A 23439-nucleotide genomic window follows, 5' to 3' on the forward strand; every position below is an offset into this window, starting at 1 on the left:
GCAAAATTCCCATTCAGTCATAGAGTGAATAAGGATGGTAGTAGTAGGACACATTGCTTGTTGGATTTGAGAATCAGCTAGTATAGAAACAAATGTACTGTGAGAAGGTGATAGAGATAGCTTTATCCTTGTAGCACGTTGTTGGTATGAGTAACTGAGGAATAAATTATGTTACCTTGGGTGGCATTTTCTTCTCTCGTTATGACAGAAGAAATGCCCTTTCAATGTGTGTATGTTCTGGAACCTATAAGGTCTAACAGGAAGACACACAGGCTGTGTGTGTTCAATACGTGATAAATAAAAAAAAGGGAATTGATTTATTTCTGCTGCTTCTAGTTAAAGTTTCAAAGTGGTTCTGTCCATAGTCCTCATACTTACATGTCCTTAGTAGTTCTGCTTCTTAATGCAGTAGGTATAATCATTTGTCTGTGGTTATGACTGATATTACCATTGTTGGTCATATATTTTGCAGCATTTGCCAGCATGGATCATTCCAATGCACCTTCCATCCTTGCCCTTCCATGTGTACTGCATATGGTGATCGACATTACAGAACGTTTGATGGACTTACATTTGACTTTGTTGGAACTTGTAAGGTTTATCTTGTTAAGGTGAGACTTTTTTTTTTTTAAGCCTTTGTAAAACTGGATTTAAAAACTACCTGTTAAAAACTACCCTTGTACTTGTGTCCTGTTTGTACATTATACTGAGTACTACATGTATTTAAGCTTCGATGTTGCTTAGACTTTAAGTCATGCATAACATAATAATAATGTACAGAGGTTTTCTGCTAATTTCAACTATGTAACGATACATATCATTATATTAGTATATTTAAAAGTGCCTATTTTTTTTTTCTTTGCAGGGTACTTCTTCAACCAGTTTCTCAGTTATTATAGAGAATATTAACTGCTTTAATACTGGGATAATTTGCAGAAAACACATTTTCATTAATGTTGGAAAATCTTTTCTAATATTTGATGATGAAACTGGGAATCCAGTAAGTGTCAGTCTTTAATACTGCTAAAAGGCAGAATATGTACCTGAGTATTTTTTCTTTCTTGTTATGTAGCCGAGGTGTAAATATCTTCACAGTGAATGCTTATCAAACCTGTATTGTTGAATGAAAACCTTAAACAAAATCTTGGCTATATTTCATGAAAATGCTAGACAATTGTAATTCTTCTGTTTAGCCTCGATGCGTCTATGGAAAAATACAGATATTTTGAAGTCAGTGGGTGTCTTGCTATTAATTCCACTAGAACTAAGATTTTAATTAGTTCTGGAGTATAGTTGTATAGAAGGAATATTCTTATACTTCTGCAAAAAATTAAATTGCAGTTTCTGGTATATGCTCCAAAACAAAAATTTCATTTTTGTTATGGCCAAACTGCAAACTGTGTTGCTGTAATCTTTAGTATTTATAGTAATTTTAGTGTAAGTAATACTATTGATAGTTTGCAAACCAGCTACACAAAGAAAGTGGTGTGTCTTTGTGTGAGGTACTTTGTAATTAAAACAGACATCTTAGTCTGTGCTACAAATAATTTGGCATCTGAATGATATTGTATGCAGGTAAAAATGCTTTATGTAAAGAAGATGGCAGTCTGTGCATATTTAGACAATCACTTATTTCAAGAGGATGCTCCATGCACACCTATACTTATACATATTCAAAAAAGCAGCTGGCTAAGACCTTCTGAATGCAGTGCTGTATACCTAAGTGAATTTTATACCTCCCTGATGAACCATTAACATTTTTGTCTTAATTGTCATTACTCATACTGTAAATTTGATATAAAATCAACTTTTAAAATAATAAATTCATAAAAATCCAACACTGTTCACAGTCAAAATCCAGACCACTTTGGTTAAACATTGATTCCTGTGTGGTCTTTTTTCAGTTTTGGGACTTCTGTCTGAGAACCATTTGTGTCATTCGTTTTACTTACATGTTCCTATCAAGTGAACATTTTGTGAAGACATTATTTACATTATAAGCTATCTTGTTTTATTTTGAATAGAGCTCATCTAGTTACATGGACAAATTACAAAAAATACAGCTATGGAAAGCTGGGTTTTTCACTGTTGTTCATTTGCCTGATGAGCACATCACTGTTCTTTGGGATCAGAGAACAACAGTTCACGTACAGATGGGTCATCAGTGGCAGGTAAGTGGAAGTCAACACTCTTAATGCCATTTCTTTGAAATATTTGTGTAAGTCTTATTAAGTAAATTTATGTCATCATTGTTCAGAGAACAGACAATATGTCATGAAGCCTGTAGGAACTCAATAGCAGTGTCAAGAAGAGAGGTATTCAGCTACCTTGTCAATTAAATTAATCATTCTCATTTACAATCTCTTTTCCCCCCTATTCACTGTTTACTGTCTAACTTCTATAACAGCAGAAATAAACCTCCCGGGGCAACATTCTCCTACATTACTCATTCCCTGTGTGACTGGAGCAGGTGGTATTTTGCTGAAATGTGAAAAAACAAATTCCTAGCAAGCAGGTCACTTCTCTGAACAAAAGATCAGCTCTCTTCTCAAAGACTTGAGATACATAGTTTAAAGGGAATGATACTGATGTCAAAATAAAGTATCTTTCACAATTTTATTATCGCAAACAGCTGAACTTTTTTGGCAGAAATTCAGCTGAAAAGGATTGAATCCTGACAAATTTATAATGGAACAACAGAAGATGGACATGTATGAAGCAACTTTTGAAAGCAGTTGTGACTGGTAGTGTTTTATATCTTGTAGAAAGAAATATGTTATGTTTGTTGTTTTTTGTTGTTTCAGGGTGAATTGACTGGATTATGTGGAAATTTTGATTTGAAAACAATAAATGAATTGAGGACTCCAGATAATTTTGAACTAACAAACTCACAAGAATTTGGAAACAGCTGGACAGCTGTAGAGGTACTTGGAAAAATAATGCATTTGATAGTAGATTTATATATGATGTTGTTACATCATACAATATATCTAGAATAAATTAAGACATTCATTCAACAAAGCCTCAATTAGGCAGCAATGCAAAAGACAGTATATATATGGTTCTTAGAGATATCATAATCCATTAAACAGAACAAAGTAATTGCCTTTGTTTCTAAACAGTACTGTGTTGTAGAGAAAACATAAAATAAACAGTTCCACAGTTATTCAACATAACCATTATTTAAGTAACAGATCAGCAAATATAATTTGAAATCCATTATCTATATAAACATATATTTTACATAAATAAAGAGTATTGATGTTTGAATAGTGAAGCAGTATGTTGTGAAATGTACATGAATTCTGAAGTTGTTACTTAGAATATCTTGCAAAATAAATTCATCGTAGCTAGCATAAAAAGACCTGATTTCTGACCCTTCTAATGAAAGTTATTTAAAAGATCTTTGCTATTTATTTAAACTGACTGTTCAGGTAAGTAAAGACTACAGATTCAGACTTTGTAGCAACACTTTTTAGAGCTATATGTGTGTATGTGTTTTCCTGCTGCTGTCAGACAAATGAAACTATGTGTTTTTCATTTCTGCTGATTAGCATACCCTTTTAATTCCATATCTTATTCTCTCTTAAGTTTCTCAAATGATGCATTTTTTGTGCTTTACATTTCTTAAAAAACAAAACAAAACAAAAAAAACCCCACAAAACTATATTTTGTAAGTTCAAATGTTCTAATTAAACAAGTTTCTCCCCTTCATTTCGCTTTCTTGTTAAGTGTGTTGACAGCTCTGACATTCGAAATCCATGCAGTTTGAATCCACTTAGAGAGCCATTTGCCAAGAAGGAATGTGGAATACTGTTAAGTGAAGCATTTGAAGCTTGCCATCCAGTGGTGAGTTGGGGTCACATGTAGAAAGATGTGAAAGTGAACATCTCAGTAGTGATAACTTTACTCTTCAGCTCATGTCTTCCATAACAGAGTAATTTTTACTACTGTAGCAAAAGAGGACATGAAGAAAGGCTAACCCATACTTATTCTGATTCTAAAATGGGAATGTTTAACTGGGCCTGTAACAAGGACTATCTCCACTTAGCTAACTTAGACAGTAAGCCATTTGTTGGTGCCATATAATACCACTTCGGCACTGTTTAGCTTTTTTACAATGTGGGTAGTACTATTAGTCACCTTTACAATTAGTGGAGACAAGATTATACCTGATTTGTATTACCTTTTTTTTTTCATTCTAAGCACAAAAATTTGCGTAATTGTGACAACTCGCTTTAGTTTGCTCAAGTGTATTACATAACATGCACATTTTTCAGGCACGTTTAAATAAATTCATAGCTTCTTCTAGGCAGTATTATATGTGAAGAACTCATTCCTCGAAAAAAACTGCATACATCTCCTCACTCAGGCAACCACCTAAGTAAAATGAACCGTGCAACTTGCTCAGACAGTCAACAGGCTCAGGCTCAGTTCAAGAATGGGGGGAGCTGATTTCCAGGGCTAGGTGTTATATGGAGAGTGAGTATCCCAAGATGTTCAGGTGTTGAAACTGTGTGCATAGTGTAGAAACTGTAAGCGTCAAAGGGGTTCCTAGGGAGAAAGAAGATTCTTCATGAAAGACGACAAGGAATCTTGCAGGGTTGTTTTGTATAATATTATTTTGGAGGAAAAGGGAAGGCAATGTTAAAGTTGTATTAATAAAACATTGGTTTATTTCACTGTAAAAGGTATCAGTTGTGTTCCTCATGACTATAAATATTTAAGTGTAAATCCATGTAGAATGTATAACAGTTCAATAAGCAAATTAACATCGACAGTTTTCTTTGAAATTTTGTCCCTTAAGACTTCAGAGTAATCTGAGGGGAAAATCACAAGCTGTCCCATAAAATTGCCTAATTACATGAAGAGAATGAACCACTCTCATGGGAAAAGTTTTCCATCTATTTTATTAGTTCTTACATTTTACATGTATCTAGCTTTATTAACACTTCTGGGATATATTTATTTGTGGTCAGTTTAGAAAGAGTTTCTCTTATTTCATAAGCTTCTGTATAGTTTATTATGGTTTAAATACTACAAAGCCATGCAAAATGAGCTCACATTAACATCTCAGCCTGCGTGTTTGTAGTGGGTCATTGATTTAATTATTACTGAGTACTATACAAGATTTTATGATACGTTCTAATACACTGTTTTTCTTGTATTTCAAGAAGACATGTAAGTTAAAATCTTTAATAGAAGTCTTATACGTTAAAAATTTAAGGAATTGCAGCTTTGAGCTGATTGTTGCCAGTGTCTGTATGAATATTTTTAATTAGTGATATTTATATTTCCAGATTGACGTCACCTGGTTTTACTCAAACTGCTTGACAGACACATGTGGTTGTAACCAAGGAGGTGACTGTGAGTGTTTCTGTACAAGTGTGTCAGCATATGCCCATCAGTGTTGCCAGCATGGAGTTTCTGTAGACTGGAGGTCCCCTAGAGTGTGTCGTAAGTTTACTTAACAAGCATGGCCAGTGGCTGCCACTGTATTCATGAGACCCTTATTGAAAAATCAAACACAATGAGTTCCCTAAAACCAGGAATGAAACTCTTAAGACAAATTAGCAGAGCTACAGCATGAGTGGCTGTGGGGTAGAAAGATGAGTGTGTGCCTCTCACTGATCTCCATGCTCATTTTTGTCTAGCTGGATTGCATATTTCTTTCCATATTGGTGGGTGATGCACTTCTAGTTTTTCTTCCTTGTCCCATGATGTGAAAGGAGAGATCATGGTAAATGGATATTAGGATATTGCATGCAGGACATCCCTCAAACTGAACTTTTGCAGCTAATAGTTCATGTGATTTTCATCTTCAGGAGGGCTGCACTTATTAACAGAGTCCAGGAAACATAGCTGTGCCTTAGTGCTACCCCCAGTACAAATGTGGAAGATAAGTTTTCCGAAGGAAAAAAATAAAATAAAGGATTTTAAGCAGGATTTTATAATTACCTTACTATCCCCATTCAGCAGTGCTGAGAGTTTGTAAAATAAATAAATAAATAAATAAAAATCTGAGACATTTTTCTATGGCACCTGGTGCAAATGCCTAACACAAGACAGTCATTTCTGCAAAGATGTAATGGAAGACGGCAAGAAAGAAAGAATGGAAGGAAACAAACAACTATCTTTCTAGCTTTGCAGTGGCACATAGAGAATATGCAGCTTTCTCAGAGTCACATGAAATTTGTTCTAGAGCAAGAGGATTACTCATAATTTTTGATAGAAATGATGCATGCATGCGTGTGCTTTGAAGTGAGCATGGGAAGAGCAAAGTTTAGCCTTAGCCACTAGAGGTCGCAAAAAGCCAACTATATAGATATGTAAGCTTAGGATTTGTGATAGAAAGTAATGTTTTATTTAAATCAGTGTAGTGAAATAAATATTTAGCAATAATTAATGTTTGAATAAATGCTTATGTGTGATCTAGCTTGGCCAAATAGTTGATTTACAACTCAATAAATAAAGGGTAATGGAAAACCTCTTTATCTGCAGAATGCGTGCAATTGCTCTTTCTTTTCTTTCTATTTTTTAGCTTATGATTGTGAATATTTCAACAAAGGTAAGTCTTAAAGGATCTGATAATAAGAATATAGAATATTTGGTTTCTTTATATTACTCGTAGTATTTTGTTTAAAAATACTGTGTTGATGAAAACAGTTGCAAATGATATATTATTAAAAGTAAAAAATAATCTGTTTTACCCATTTATTTTGCTTTTCCAAAGGCTTTTAATTTCATGATCCTTTTAATGTAGATCATGGGTCTTTCCCATGTCTGTTTATCTCAGTTGCTCTGTGTTTATGGATAACAATTAAGTAATTAATAGAATATTCAGCCCCATAGTACTAGTGGCCCTCCTTGCTTAAGGCATACTGCAGTCAAAAACTTGATACCTGTTGTTTCTGTTAAACCAATGCTCATCCCCTGTGCAGCCACCAGAGAGAGCTAGTTATTAATATAATTCAACTTTTTGTGACTAAATTTTGAACTATCTATTTAGGTATGCCTGACTTAGCTTTAAATTCCTGAGCAACAGGTATTGCTGGTGTATTATGATGGATCACAGAGAGAGGTGCAAAACTGATAAAAGGTGCTTGAGTAAAACTTCAGTGGTTAATTTGTACTGGATACTGTTTGTGCTTCTGTACTACTGTGGTAGCACTGGAATCTCTATGCAGACTATTTTAAAGTTATATTGAGAGTGTCTGCATTGTTAGACATGGCATAGATGTAAGCACTGCAAGCCAGCCTGATATAAGGAATGATCAGGACTGCGGCTATTTATTCTATAACTCTTTTTATCATGCTTACATAGAAGCATGTCTATCAGGATATTCTGGTCGTCTATTAGACTCCATATTGCAGCAGCTTACCCCAAAAAAGATCTTGGAGAAGAACTGAGTCTAAGTTAGGAGAGACTTGTGCAACATATCAGCCCCAAGCTATCTGGCCAAGAAGTTACCATTTCTGATACATATACTGTTGAAAAGATTTTGAGTAGGTTCAAGTTGATAATGCAGTGGAATTTTAGCTAAATCACTATTTAAGCTATTAAATTAATTTAAATAAGAGTTCAGTTGAATAGGAGATGATTGCAGTTTTAAGTTTCTGTTCTGTTCTGTTTTATAAATGAAATACAGCCTGAGACGAGGTAATCTTGCAGTTGTAACAGATGGAAATGGCAGTGCCTCTAACATCTGTGGCAGTAGCGTGTGCTAGTAGTGAAGCTGGATGGTAACATACACTTCTGAAGTGTGGTATTAGTTTTATTTGTTGCTGAATTCTCACTGACAAATTACTTGGAATACTGGAGGATTGTACATTGGAAAAGTTTACAATAAACATGCATAACATGTATTTCTTTCTTCTCATCTTCCCACTGTTTGCTAATCCAGCTCATAAATACTCAACATAGGATGTTCCAGAGCTGCCAGTGGGAAAAACAAATTATTGTGCTAAAAAATTTTCTTCTCTACCACAAATACAGTAGCATTGCCAAAAATTACTTAGTTTTGGAGACAGGAAGGTTAAGAAACTCTTTTAGAGAGAGGTTTTGTCTATGTAATTTTTTGTAACTTTCTTTTCGTGAATCTAGAAGCAGGAGCTTTTGTCTTTGATAAGGGGAAATTCTCAGGTGGTAGCTTTTTCTCAAGTTTTGAACAGAATAGAGATCTAAAACTTAAATTTATATTAACATATCCAGAATAATATATGTTTTAAGTAATTTTAAAAATAATCTTCAGCTCCCTGCACTAAAGGTAACCAAATATCACTGTACACGTTTATCTATGCATGGGCTTGTGTCCTAATGGGCCACATGTTCATACCACATGCAGCTTCCTTAGCATTTCAAAACTCTTAATATCTTTTAAGATTAGGGAGAGACAGAATACAAGAGCAAGCTGCAAATTGCAGTTCATATTTTTAACCTGTTTGAACAGATTTTGAGGGTCAATGGTATTAACTGCAACTATCAGCTGAGAAGTTCTGGGAGACTTCTAACTTGGATGCTTGCCATATCCTGGTTTGTGGGTAAAACAGTAGTGCGATAAATTGCTCAAGTGTGGTCTAAAATGCCTGGCTTTAACAGAGGAGTTTACAAAAATCATTTCAAAATACTGTGAACTTGGAACTAACTGAAGGAGTGTGGCATTGTGAGATTTGTGAAATGATAACCTCACATGCTTTTGTTTTTTTTACTTATAGGTAAAATTTGCCCTTTCCTTTACTTGCAATGCTGATTTCTTCCTGTCATGCTTCCCAGTGTTATCATAGAATCATAGAATGGCTCAGCTTGGAAGGGACCTTAAAGATCATCTAGTTCCATCTCCCCTGCCATAGGCAGGGATGCCACCCACTAGATCAGGTTGCCCAGAGCCTCATCCAATCTGACCTTGAACATCTTCAGGGATGGGTATCCACAGCTTCTCTGGGCAGCCTGTTCCAGTGTCTCATCACCCTCTGAATGAAGAGTTTCCTCCTAACCTCTAATCTAAATCTCCCCTCTTTTAGTTTAAAACCATTCCGCCTTGTCCTGTCATTATCTGATTGAGTAAAAAGTTGCTCACCATCTTTTTTATAAGCCACCTTTAAGTACTGAAAAGCTGCAATAAAGTCACCCCAGAGCCTTCTCTTCTTTAGGCTAAACAGCCCCAATTCTCCCAGCCTTTCTTCATAGGAGAGGTGCTCCAGCCATCATTTTAGTGACCCTCCTCTGGACCCGTTCCAAGAGCTCCACATTCTTCCTGTGCTGGGGGCCCCAGACCTGGATGTAGCACTCCAAGTGGGGTCTCACAAGGGCAGAGTAGAGGGGACAAACACTTCCCTTGACCTGCTGGTCACTCCTCTTTTGATGCAGCCCAGGCTGCAGTTGGCCTTCTGGGCTGCAAGTATGCACTGCTGACTCATGTCAAGCTTTTTGTTCAAGGAGTTCTTTGATATTTGACGGCAACAAACTATTTCCTGCAAAATGCCTCACACTGTGGACACTAATAAAATTGGTTTTATATAATATTAAGAATTGGTAGAGACATACAAGTAAACAATTTACATCACAGGATGGTCTGTAGAACACTGTTTACTTCTAAATCAATTAACGGATGACTCAGTTAACTTAGTGAAGTAGAGGAGAAGGAGAAAAAGGAGAAGCTAATGGTGAATCTTGAAAAGTCTTGAGTCTTCAGGTCTCAAGTTTGGAGTCTTGAAGTCTTGAGTCTTCAAGTCTTGAGACTTGAATCAACTCTTCAGTCCTGAGTCTAGGTAATTTGGATAGTTTTGAGAACGGGTATTTTCTAAAAGAGTGTGACTTTTTTTTGGTTGTCATTACAGTTTAGCATATAGCACCTAGAGTTTTCAGAGTAGAGAGATATATTTCTCTTCATGTGCTATATTGTTATGTAGAACTCAAGCATGTGTGATATTTGGCATGAAAGGTAATTCTGGCTTTTTTTTTCTCCACAGCTCTGGGAAAGGGCCCATACAAACTGGTCAGCTACTTGGGTGGGAAATTTGTACTGGCAGTGAAACTGGTGGATGGTTTTGTTTTCCCTGTGAGACAAGAAGATGGACATGCAGTGAGCTTTATGCTTACCTCAGGACTTTATAAACCCAAATCACACGGTAAAGTCCCTGTAATGTAGAGGCTTAAGTAAGGCAGAGCACATTCTCTCCTTGAATACTAGCCTATGTCTAATTACAGGCCTGGGTCAAAAAATCTTTTCTCTTCATGTCAGCTGATTCTGCACCTTAATGTTGTCTGCCAAAGTTTTGATTTGGCTGGTGTTAATTACATAATGTTAGCTTTAGAAACAGATACTTTTAGTTGAAAAACTAACAATCCTTCCCTAACCCCAACCTTCAGAAAACCCCAAACCAGTATTGTAGCCCAGTGCTTCAGATACATGTTGCTCCTTCCACCTTTCCCCAGGCAGAACTGGGACATGGAAAAGAATGGGAAAGAGGTGATATATGAAAAGTATTCTCTAATTCACTCAGTCGGCCACCATCACTTAATGTCTTGTACAGAGACGGCCATTGGCTCCAACTTGAGCTGAAGGTGTGTGCTGTGAATGTGTCTTCCTGTCCTGAATTAAGTTTCCCAGTGAAAGCATCTGTTGTTTATTCAGCAGACAAAATAAGTCTTGCACACCTTTAGACAGGTCGAGAAGACTTACAAGAATATATTCAGCACTTTGTGACATTGATTAAATGCTATAGCTGTCTGCATACCCAACTTTACTGCCCACAGAGCACTGAAGCCTCAATATAATTTTACTGCTTATAGTCTACTGATCATGTCTTTGGACAGCCTGAAGGTGGCTGTCTTTGTGTAATCAAAAAAAAAAAAAAAGGGGGTAGGGGTTAGTTGAAAAACTGAGAAGCATGTAACTGTTGTCTATAGAACTGACACAAGAACTCATGTAACAGAATATCCAGGGCCAGATTGCTTTTATTAGTCATAGTTTTGAGACTTGTACGTTGCATTCATTTTAGGTTTGGAAAGGGAAGGTCAGTCGTACTGTTCTAGTCCTGTATAAAATCTTTGTCTTAAAATTGAACCTGGCAAGTGGAATTTGTACCTTATAGTTCAATTTAAGAGAACGGTGTTTCATCATTTGGCCATGGAGGAGTTTGTAAAATCAATGCTGTATTTTTCATATCCATGTCTTCATTTATGTATCTTTGCTGTTGGTTCTTCACTACCTCAGAAAAATGGATATGTTTCATCAATTTCAGACAAATCATAGACACTGAAAAGTTTGGATCTTGAAACTGATTGGCTGTATGGCAGGTATTATAAATCATACTGAGAGTCTGTCATTGCTTAACAAATAGCTACTTGCTACGGGCAATTATTAAAAAGATACAAGTGCAACTATGTTTTTCAAATAAGTCAAAATTTTTATGCTCAAAAACCAAGCTGATCTTCTGTACATGTTATAAAAGAACCTGGTAGAGTATCTGTTTAATAGAGATCATTTGTTTTCTGTGCGTTTTTTTTTTTTTTCCAAGAAATGCTATCCAGGTCTGGAGGGTTAGTTGATTTTACAGTAGTTTAATGGCTTTTTTCAACAGAATAGAAGAGTTTACAGCAAAACAGAACGAAGTAATTTTGTAAGAAACAGATGCCTATAACAGGCTCAAAATCTGCCTCTCTGCAATTGATCGTACAGGGGCTTGCTTGAAATCAGCAGTACTGTTTTAAGGGTAAGGTATCATGTGGATACATTTGCCAAAAAACAGGCTTTGCTGTAAACCTTCTTGGGGGAAGGGCTGGAGAGCTGACTGCTTAGAAATGAATACATAAATCTGTAAGCTGAATGCAAAATACGTTTTTGTAATTTATTTTTAATGAAAAGCTGAGCTCTTGAGCTATGAGTTCCTGATAGCAAGCATAACTTGCAAAGCTAATTGGGTGAAGTTTACATTTTTATTAAATAAATGGTTAGCAAAGGCTGTAAACTGAATTTCTAATTGACCGCTGGGCTATATTCCTTTGTCCTGGTGTAGGCAAATGTCCTAATCTGCTTGTAATCCTGTTTTAATGTGTAGTGTATTTGGAAAACCAAGTGTTCATCAGAATCTAGGACTTTAAAATCCATATATAATTATATTTTCTTAAAAGATTCAGGGCATTTTCACTTGTAAGGCCATTGCCAGTTTTCATCGCCCATGCTACTGATAGCAGTATGTTACATCAGAGTGACTTTAGTATATTATGGCATTTAAATGAGTTCTGTGTCTCTTTTTCAGATTCCAACTTGGTTTCATTTGAAACAGCTGAGAGACCTAATTATTTTCTTCAGTTGTCCTCCAACAATACCCTCGTTCTTTCTAAATGGGAAAAAAGCGAAGAGTTTCACAACAAATCGACATTTGTTATTCACAAGAATACATGGCTTTCTGGTTACAGTTCCTTTGAATCATTTGCAAAACCAGGATACTTCATCCACATTTCTGCATCTTCAGTTGAGCTTCTGAAGTACCATCATTCAGAGGAATTCAGACTGTCAATCCTTTTTAAACTAGTAGGTAGGTAATTAAAGTTGTATTTTATGAACATCAGTTTGTTTCCCATGGAAATATAAGCTAACTGGTACTGATATTTTCAGAGGTGACTACATTTCTTACTTCTCCCCAGCATCACTGGAAGCTGTGGATAATTTGTTTGTGACAGGCTCAAAATCTTCTTTGAGCTTTGTAGTAAGGAAGATGTTTTCTTGTCACAAGCCATTAAATACCCACAGAACTTCACTGTATTTGCCAACTGGTTTTGGAAATGCATAGACTATAGCAAAGTTTCTGTGCAATACTTGCTTTGTGGGTTGTGAGGAAATTCTTAAGGAATAGAAAATTCGTGCTGATGAATAACGGATTCACAAAGGGAATAGAAAAAAAAACTGAATGTGTGTCTATAAGTTAAGGTCTATAGATGATGTTTTCTCTTCCCTTCCTTCTGACTGTGTTTTCTGTACAGTGCATTCTCATTGTAAGCTTTGTGGCCTTATAAATCATGCTATCCAGTGCTAAGGACATGCTTATAGATTACACCTCTCAAACCTTGTTTCACCTGAAAAACACCTTGACCTTATTCATGTACCCACTCACAGAGGCTGTGCCTTCTGTGATGTTATCCCTTAGTGTTTCAGGTGCCATGTAAGTGGTGATAGATGCCTGTTCTTGGGGATCCAGATGTCTGTTTCTCTAAAGTTTCTTGGACAGTTGCAGCTTCTGAATATGCAATGTAGACTGCTGTGAGGCTGTTTCTACCTTATTGCGAGATTCCTGTTCCCTAACAGTAGTCACGTTCCGCAGAGATGTAAGGAACATAAATGTTGGCAACATTCTTAGGGCACTGTAGGATGTAGAATCTGCTGCCATAAGGACTGGTGACAAACACCATGCATTAAAAAGTCCATAATTAATCAAACTCTGTCTCATTTACATTAGTAACAGAAACAAATAACAGGAAATAACTCTTTTCACATACTCTCAAACTCGAGAGCCATGTGCTGAAATGAAGATGGCCTTACAGATCAGGAATGAGATACAAGAAGTTATACTGGACTGTAAAATAAAAGAAAGAAGATTGTTCATGAAACTATCATTTGCTGTATTAGTTAATGATTTATTTAATGCTTTATTGTATTATCAGTTTGTCTTGATATATCAGATACTTCTAATGCATCTATGTGACTTTATTGTGAACCTCAGTGACAACTACTGATTGCTGAAACCTACTGGCCTTTGTGCAGTACATAAAATTCCCAAATCACTATAAGTGTTTATTATTTTTATGTTCTAACGCTTTGTAATGTGCTGTAACTTTAAATATATTGGTAACTCATTTATTGGTGTAGCAAAAGTGTTTTAATAGGTATTCTTGATAACACAATTTTCATAAACCAGTTCTTCATTCTCTGAAACCAAAATTTTGTTTTACAAGTAAAAAAAGAAAACGTGATGTTGTAACAGACGAAGCATGGCCTGGCCATGTTTTATAGTGACCATTTTGAATCTCTTGGCATAGTCAAATCTGAAGCAGGCGTTGACTTCTGTGACAGAAGAGGCCAACTGTATGCCTCGTGGAGCTTCTTGTTATCAAAACATTGAATTAAAGTGTTAATGGTAGCATTGTGAATCTGCTGATGTTTTGTGGTGCATTATGATGACAGCCTAATGCAGCTGTTGACTGGCACACTCCAACTTCAGAAAAAATGACAGATTTTGTCATTGCCAAATGCCTGTTGCCTCTTGACAAATGCTTGTAATTGCAGAGCTGTTGAGGTTTTTGAACAGCAGAATTACAGAGCTAATGCTGTTACCAGGGCGTTCATACAGTATTTCAGGCAAAGACCTTTTTTTGGACATAACAAAAATATCTCCTTAGTCTTTTATCTTTGAGGAAGGAATGAAGAAGGTTAAAACATGTTCCAATTCTCAGTGGTCATCCATTAACACAGGGTGGTATGTCTTTTCAAGTGTGAAGTCTTTACCTTCCAGTCATTATACCAAAAAATCCTATCTATGCCAATGGAAAACTAAAACAATTTACCTCAGCAAGTGGGATCAGATCAAATTATCTAGAGGCATTTCATTAATCACCACATCCGAGGGCTTGGGTTTCAGAGTTTTATAAGCAGAGAAACACAGGGCTCGAATCTTTCTCCAGTGTACTTTCACAAGGCCCAGCCTGCTGATGTAGGGTAATTACACGGTCTAAAAATACAGCAGCATTTGTTTAAGTTAATGGAAAAGTTACACCAGCTCCAGAGAGCACAGGCAAAAGCATATTGGATTTCCTGCTGACTGTTGTAAATGCTTTGCATATTAGATCAGAAACTCTTGAACTGGGAGCAGCTATTCCTGCGGAATCAGAGGATAAATATCGGGAGCAGAATAATAGGCCCAGTAAATCCCCTTGGCCAGAAAGTTCCTCATGAGACTTCTTCATGCTCTGTGACGCACATTCAAAAGGAAGAATTTTAAATGACCTGATCACCACAGCAATAGATACGTGGTTGTTTAAAGTCAGCTGACGAGTCACTTTTTCCAGTTTCATAGCAATAAATATTGTCACATTCAAATACGTTGACTATAAATTACACAGATAGGATGGGCTAATACTGTGAAGTATTTCCATGAATAGTCACCTCAGTTTTTAAATTGAGTTGTTTCATTATAGTTAGATTTGTTTGCTCTCCTGTTCCCACAAACATTTTGGGGTTTGAGTTGATAACTGAATTTGAGTATCTAGAGTATGTATAGTAACAAGGAAATATTTATAGTCACAAGAAAATAGATTTTACATTCTTTGCAGGAATTTTTACTGCCAGTAGGTTGCTTTGTTATGCATTCAGTTGAAAGAATACACTTAGTCTGACCAGAACAATAGAGACAGAGATGTCAAGTTTCAAATTCACATTTGATATCATTGAGAAATTAGAGGAAGTAAGGAATTGATCTTTTTATGGATATAGCTACAGTTTCCTTACTTTTTTTTTTTTAAATCATGTTCTGAAGCTGGTTGCCTTTACCATTCACAGAATTATTATAAGATGTGTTACTCTTTTAATATCACTGTGGGTTAATATTGTATATACTATAAAAATGTAAGTAACTTGCACTATGTAAATCATGTGGTGAAGTTCTTAATAAGGTTAGCTATGTGCTTAAAAAACTAACTTGCTCTAAGTGTAAGGGCTGTCTCAGATAGAATTTTCAGATAAAATTAACATATCAAGATGCAGTAGATATATGCACACTGCACACAGAGGTATTTATCAATGTTTGATACAGGGCATTTTGCTTGTTTTCAGTGTATGTATCTTATACAGATATAATATGGTACAGAAACATGGTACAAAACTGAAAATTAAATTCTTTATTTTTTTTTTTACAAAAGTCTCTTACGTCTTTAGTCAGATTTGTACATGATATAGTTGACTAGTTACCTTCAGTTTACTCATACCCATTTCCATCAATAAAATTCTTTTTTTTTTTTTTTAAATGCCCTGTTTTACTTACGCTGAATTGCTCTTAAGTTTAATTTGAGCTTGTATGCTTTGCCAGTCCCAAAGATCATGACCTAGGGCTTGGGACTGGATAATGCTGAGCACCTGCTGTTCTACCTGCAAATTCCGGGTATGTCCCTAAACACATCTGCTGAGTAGCTCTTGGAATTAAACTGAGGTTCCTGGAGAATTATAACATCTTTCCCATTTATACCACAAAGACAAATGTTTGACCTCCTGCTTTTGAGTGAATAAATAGGAGGAGATTAGATAGTTACGTTAACAGGATTATATTCATCCACCAGCATAACAGTAAACTAAAGCTGACGTATTTGAAAGGTAGATAATTATATTTTGCTTTCAGTGATGTTTTGGCTAGGCACAAAGTTCATTCTTTTCAGTGATACTTGCTTACATTTCTCATTGCAGAAACTTGAAAGTCATGGGCAGAGTTTGTTGGTAGTTTGTATGTGTTAAGTGGGTAGATAGTATTTCATGTTACTAAACTTGTAACTGAGGAGACAGGCAATCTGAGTTACTAAGCAGAGTTTTGCTGCTGTTATAAATAGAGTGAATTCTAAAGAATTTTTTTCTTCCTTCTAAATTGTTTGAAATCTTTGGGAAAAGTAACAAAATAAAAAGGTACAAGATGAGAAGGAATGTTTAAATACTTTTATTTTTTCATAGTTTTAAAAACCTTTATTTTAAATACAACCTTCTATTGAAGTCAGTACAATTAATTTTTTTTTTTTCAAGTAAATAGATTTTATTTGAACATAGCAAGAAATTATTCTGACAATGGCAAATGTTGTTCTTGTGGGGTAGAAGTCAATATAAAAAATGGCGGGATGGACTTGTGACCAGTAGGTATTGTCAATACACACACACACACACACAAAGTGGCCAAGGTACTAAGAAAGGTAATTGTGACTCAACAGAACACCACAATCTGTCAGTGGTAAAAAATAAAATTAAAATTCTTCATTGGATTACAGTAGTAGTTCTACTACAGTACTAACTGTTCTTATTACCACAGAATTAAATCTGAAAGCCACAGAGAGTGAAGATCATAAATGCTTCTCTGAAGTCCAAGCATGTGAGAGAAATACATATGGGGTTGGCAAAGTGTATAGGCACATTCATACAAAAGCTTTCTACAGTACCATAACAATTTATATGCTCAGGTCCTGTTAGGTAAAATAGGATCATAGAATGTTTTGGTTTGGAAGGGACTTTAAAGATCACCTAATTCCAACCAGCCTGCCGTAGGCAGGGACATATCCCACTAGACCAAAAATGGTTGCTCAAAGCCCCCTCCAATCTGGCCTTGAACACTTCCAGGGATGGGGCATCCACAGCTTCTCTGGCAACCTGTTCCACTGCCTCAGCACCCTCAGAATAAAGAATTTCTTCTGAATATCCAGTCTAAATCTACCCTTTTTTAGTTTAAAGCCATTAAATAAATTATTAGAATAATAAATGAGAGAGTAACAAATGATGAGAATAAATTGATGATAAAAAAAATGATGATGACATGAGCCAGCACCAAAAGCGTCGCCAGCAGAGCAAGAGAGGGGATTCTCCCCCTCTGCTCTGCTCTTGTGAGACCCCACTTGGAGCCCTGCCTTCAGTTCTGGGGTCCCCAGCACAAGAAGGATGTGGAAGTAATAGAACATGTCCAGAGGAAGGCCACAATGATGATCAGATCACTGGAGCACCTCTTCTATGAAGACAGGCTGAGGGAGTTGTTGTTCAGCCTGGAGAAGAAAAGGCTCTGGTGAGACCTTATAGGGGGCCTACAGGGAAGCTGGGGAGGCACTCTTTGTCAGGGAATAAGAGGACAAGAAGAATGGTTTTAAACTAAAAGAGGGTGGGTTTAGATTAGATATTTGGAAGGGATTTTTTACTCTGAGGGTGCTGAGGCACTGGAACAGGTTGCCCAGAGAAGCTGTGGATGCCCCATCCTGGAGGTGTTCAAGGCCAGGCTGGATGGGGCTTTGGGCAGCCTGGTCTGGTGGGAGGTGTTCCTGCCCATGGCAGGGGGTTGGAACTGGGTGAGCTTTAAGGTCCCTTCCAACCCAAATCATGCTGTGATTCTGTGATTCTATAAATGTAGGCTCAGCTGGCATGTTGACTGGAACGACTGCCATCCAGGGCATACTTCATCATTTTGTTAAGGATTTGCTCTGTCACCAAATAGAAGACAAATGCTGAGAGACTTCACCAGGAGGTACATGGTTATTTTCAAATGCCATAGCAAATCTTTTTGAGGAAATCACACCTGATACAAGAATCTTGACTCATTGTCTGTAAACTGTGTATCATTCCTTTGTTGTGAGTGAACAGTACTGTTGCACAGAGTACAGTAAGCTCGTGTTACTGCTTGCTGGTTGGGGGAATTTGAGTATTAAAAAAATGGGAAACATGTAGTGGAGGTGGCTGATTAGCCTCCTGAGTAGTATAAAGCATTCATGCCCTGCGCTGGTGAAATCCAGTTTCTGAGCAATGGTATTTTCTGTGATGGGAAGAGCAGTACTCTAGTTCTGTCTGGCATCTAAAATCAATACAGAGAGTGAAAGGAGTATTACCCTCAGTTTAGGAAGAGGCATTTTTAAATGGCTTTAGAGGCTATTGTTGCTACTTTTCCTTTTACCCCAGTGACTGTAAGTATTAGGGTCATAGTTTATACACAAAGGTAGTGAAAAGAGGCAAAAATATCTATTATGTTACCTTGGTTTAGGGATACTTTATTATTCTCTTGGCTTAGTCTTGAATTCATTGTAGTTCAGAACAAAACTGCCTGTTTCATCTCATGTTCATTTTCTGCCTTATCTCTATTTAGCATAAACTTTGTAAGCAGGAACTGCGTCTTGCTGTGTGTTTTTCCTGGTGGCTAGCACAGTTGATCAGCTAGGTCCTTAAGCTGCACAGGCATTCCAGAAGTGATGTTGTCAATAGTGAAAGGTTAAAATATGATGAATAAAAATAAATTAATATAAGCTGAAAATTGTCTGATGTAGAATGCAAAATGATGTAGAAGCATTTTCCCATAATTCATAAGGCATGTATTTCACTTTATCTGATGGGTTTACTTGAGATGTACTGAAAACTTTGGAGATACTGGAAACCAATTCATGGAATATATTCAGCTCTTGCTGTGGTGATCTGGTCTGTTCTTTTATGCAATTTACACACTACAAAAAACTAATAGAGCTTTGTATGGCACGTTGAGTACCTTTATATCCATTGACTAGAAAATTAAGCGCCCATTGGTTCTACAGCTCTCCTTTGAAAACCTTTTTTATGACAAGGTTCATGAATTCATCTATTGTCTGTCCTTTGTTCTGCAGAATCAGGGAGAAATTTTGCAGAAAAGCATGATTTTGTTAGTTCCTTATGGAAAGCAATGTTCTTGATGCACTCAGCAAATGCTATATGCCTTTATATACAAGTTCCCTGCTATTTCCTATCAAGGCATGCAACACCTGCAAACTCTTTGAATGTAATCTCTAGGAATGCTTGAGGGAAATGGGACAATCACTTCATAAAAGATGAAGTTCATATGAAGGATGAGAGAAAAGGTGTTAAGCCCAGCAGTTGCAAGTGTTAATTCAAGATCATTGTTCTGCTAAATTGAGAAACTGGCATTCTTCATCAGGTTGTCAGATGTGTTCTACCAAGCTTGTGCCTTTACTGTGTTTGAAACTTCTGTTATGATTACTGGTGAGTTAAAAGTTACGGATCTGTCTCCGTACCTAGTCTAAGGTAGTCTGATGAATGAGATTTCCTAGACTGTGCTAGAATATAGTGTGATAGCTGGTTGTTACTATGGGTAGTGATTGCTTCTTCCAGTAGGTCTCAGATACGTTCTTTTTGTCATATATACATTTGTCCTTAAACCTTTTTACTCTGACCTGACAGTGAACGCAAAACCCCATGCATCAATCATTCATACATTCCAAAATATATGGAAATAATTCCTTTCCTCCATTAGATTTACATAATTTAAGTTAGTTTCACAAGAAGGGTTCACAGATTAATTCAGGGAAGTGTTCTTAGTTCTGTATAGGACAGTAACTTTGTAAATACATTTGTTATTTTCATTAAGAGTCATGTTTTTGAAAACAGCACCATGTCCCTGGGTAGGACAACCTTGTTACAAGTGTTAAAACACTAGATGGCAACATACACACTCTTACTCTAATAAGGGTGTGGGTGTCTGAGTTTGATTTATACCTTTGATTTAAGAGAATTATTTGTACTAAAAAGGAAGACATTTATGGTTAATAATTGCAGAGGAGTAACTACCCGTAAGTGCAGATGCTGCTAAATTGCAGGAAAAATGTTTTCTTAGGATCTTCCGGGAAAGATGAGTGTCACCAGGAAGGTGTAAAAGAACTAGTCTCTGTATCAGTAAAGATGAGCAAAACTTAAAAGCCAAAAGATTTACAAGGACCCAAAACTGAAAGTCTTCCTAAGCAGTAAGCATTCTCTTTCTGGTCATTAACATAAACATTGTTCAAGTGCAGCTAGTGTTCACAGGCTCTGAACCACATAGGTTTCAGACCACGTTTAGCAGTCTAGAGGGGACGAATATGTCATGGTGGTGTTTTTCTCTAGGTATAGATGTAAGGGAAGTGCCAATGCCCTACCCTGGCTGCTACAGGAAGGAGCTGAGGTGGGCTGTTGTAGTTCGGGTACCAAAATCCAAATGGATTGCATAAGTCACAGACTTCGAAGAGCCACTGGAGTACATCCAGTATTGATATGGGAAAACATTCCGCAGGTAGATGGGAGAGAGATACAGTGAAAAGGAAAACATGTAATGCATTTGAACATGCAAGTATATGCCCCCATGTATGGCACCCATATGATTGCTGAAACTTTGTTTCTCCGATGTTTTGTATTCAGTCTATGACTGAGTCCATTGATTTGTCATCTTTACATTCATTCTGTAAAGTTATTGCATAATTTAATAATCATTGTATAGCTGATCCTTACTTATGTTTATTTTCACTTTGAAGTATAACTCTTCCTTTATCTGTATTTGTACTTTGGGTTTCAATTATCCAGATTTGAAGCATTTCAATAAACATTATCTGCATGGATGTTCTGAAGGCAAGTTGGCTGGGTGGGTGGGTGGGTTGGCTGGTTGGTTTTGTTGTGTTTCAGTTTGCCATAGTGTGTTTTATTTTTTGGTAGCATTTTGTTTGCTGAAATATATATTTTTCAGTTAAAATTTCCAAGTCAAAATATGATCAGTTGCTTTGATCACCAGTTAGAATTTCAGGTTCAAAATGATTTAGGTTTCAATTATTTTCTTGGAATGCCTATCTTAAAGTGCTTCTGAGAAGATCAACTGTTAAGATGCATTGTCGTAAAGAGACTAAATTGGCCTAATACCAGATTAATAATCAGATTTGGTTATTTGTGTTCATTTTAGCTTTCAAAATGCAATTGCATCATACAAGTTAGTACACCTATCTCAGCTAATTTTAACACCAGGCAAACCATAGTTATGATACATTGTGTTATAAATTATATCAGTGTATCCAACTGGTGCTTTTTCTTTTGATCATAACAGCAATAATTGTACTGAATCTTTATCCTATTTTTGCATTTTAATTGAATAACCACAAGATTCATTGTTGTTATGGTTTTCAAAAGCTTTTTAAAACAACAGCTCTGACTTACCTGGCTTTATTTTCAAGTGATTGTAAATGCAGTAAACATGGCATATTTTTATACTGCAAAGAGCAAAACAGGTTGAAGAGCCAGTAATCTGCAATATACTGTTTCTCTATGTTTCACAAAGACCTAAACAGTCAAAAAATATTAACAATTTTATTTGTAGGGAATACGGGTAGAAACAGTAGAAGTTTTAGAGCTGCAGTGAACTAGCTGTGCTTCTTAGTGATATATATGTGTGTGTGTTTGTAGAAATATATGAGATTAACAGATCTTGGTTGTTTTTCAGATGCCGAATACAAATATCTATCACGTTCTGCATGTGAATGGCATTATGATGCCTGTGCAAGTCCTTGTTTCAAAACATGCAGGGATCCTTTGGGAAAAAACTGTCAGGCAGTACCAAAGTAAGTTTCTGCAAATGGAAAATTATGTAATTTGTGTAATACACAGCATAATAAGCATATGAGTGACCAGACGTAGGCTTAGTACAGCAGATCTGTGTTCGTGTAGAAGGAGATGAGTGAAGGAGAAAAGAAGTGAAATAAAAATTGCTGTGGCAGCTGCATGAAAGTGACGTCTCTAGACAGCAGTTGTTAGATGAGTATTGCCAGAGTTTGGAATTACAAGTATATTTGTAACTTTCATGCTGGAGGGTATTATAGTGTATTAGTAAAAGGGAGTGCTGTTAACGTTGTTTCAGATAGTTGTACCCCTGTGTTTTCATTATCATAGAGTCATTGAATGGTTTGGTTGGAAGGAGCCTTAAAGATCATCTAGTTCTAACCCCCTTGCTATGGGCAGGGATGCCTTGCACTAGATCAGGTTGCCCAAAGCCCCAAACAACCTAGCCTTGAAAACCTCCAGGGCCGGTTGTGTTTCACAACTTCCCTGAGCAACCTGTTCCAGTGCCTCACCACACTCAATTATGGCATTTCAGCAACCATATCTGTCCTTGCATTTTTATTTTCTGTTGTACTAAGTTGTACTAAGTTTTGCAAAAGTGGCGTGTAGATTTGGGTGTGCAAAAAAGCTTTGGCATTTCTTAGGTGATAACAGTTACCATTGAACCTGTGAACATTCAGGCTGAGTATCACTGAGTTCATGCTTTAGCTTAGGTCTGTGTGAGAATGTAAGCCATGGTAATGGTGTTTTGAAGGAGCACACTGAGATGATGAGATTTAGATAGAACAAGGCTCTCTACTCAAAACTACTTTATAAATTAATAGTGTTTGCATCAAATTAAATGCTTGATAGTTGACGATACTCTTCAACTAGTTAATAATGATTTTTTTTCTTCTAGAGTGGAAGGATGCATCCCTGTGTGTCCTCTCAATATGTTGCTGGATGAAATCACTCAAAGATGCGTGTATTTTGAGGACTGTATGTTTGAAAAATTATGTATATTATGTATGATATTTAGCTTATTAATGTCTGAGGTTATGTTTTTGTCACTTTTTCAAATACGGGTGTTTAAATTTGTGTAATTATGACCTTAATTATACAAAGTTTGAGTTTTCAATGAACATCTATTTTAGTTTAGAAAAAACTGGAGTACTTTTAAAATAAGAAAAATGTTCTTTCTTCATAAAACATTTCAGTATTATTAGATGTGGAGCAAATGATTGAATTAACTTATTTTTGAATTTTATGATGTTTAGAAGTTTAAAGGCAAGTGAAAAAATCAGAGCTAAATGAGTTAATGTAAACTCCTTCTAGCTCCACTAGC

At 36.3% G+C, this 23439-nt stretch overlaps 1 protein-coding gene across 11 annotated transcripts in view; it reads left to right on the forward strand.

The window, feature by feature from the left end:
• The window catches only part of OTOG (otogelin), a 113209-nt gene that overhangs the window by 52757 nt on the left and 37013 nt on the right, over positions 1–23439 (forward strand). For 10 of the 11 annotated variants that reach the window (XM_080595752.1, XM_080595746.1, XM_080595751.1 and 7 more), the window contains 11 exons: positions 473–611; positions 866–1000; positions 2025–2171; positions 2805–2924; positions 3733–3849; positions 5301–5457; positions 6542–6568; positions 9970–10128; positions 12262–12540; positions 22000–22117; positions 23014–23093. In XM_080595752.1, the coding sequence (XP_080451878.1) occupies positions 473–611; positions 866–1000; positions 2025–2171; positions 2805–2924; positions 3733–3849; positions 5301–5457; positions 6542–6568; positions 9970–10128; positions 12262–12540; positions 22000–22117; positions 23014–23093 (1478 nt within the window). The remainder of the gene's footprint in view (positions 1–472; positions 612–865; positions 1001–2024; positions 2172–2804; positions 2925–3732; positions 3850–5300; positions 5458–6541; positions 6569–9969; positions 10129–12261; positions 12541–21999; positions 22118–23013; positions 23094–23439) is intronic. The other variant, XM_080595749.1, reaches the window with a different exon arrangement.

The sequence above is a fragment of the Anser brachyrhynchus genome (genome assembly GCF_964034855.1).
Source record: "Anser brachyrhynchus genome assembly, chromosome: 5".
Lineage (NCBI taxonomy): Eukaryota > Metazoa > Chordata > Aves > Anseriformes > Anatidae > Anser > Anser brachyrhynchus.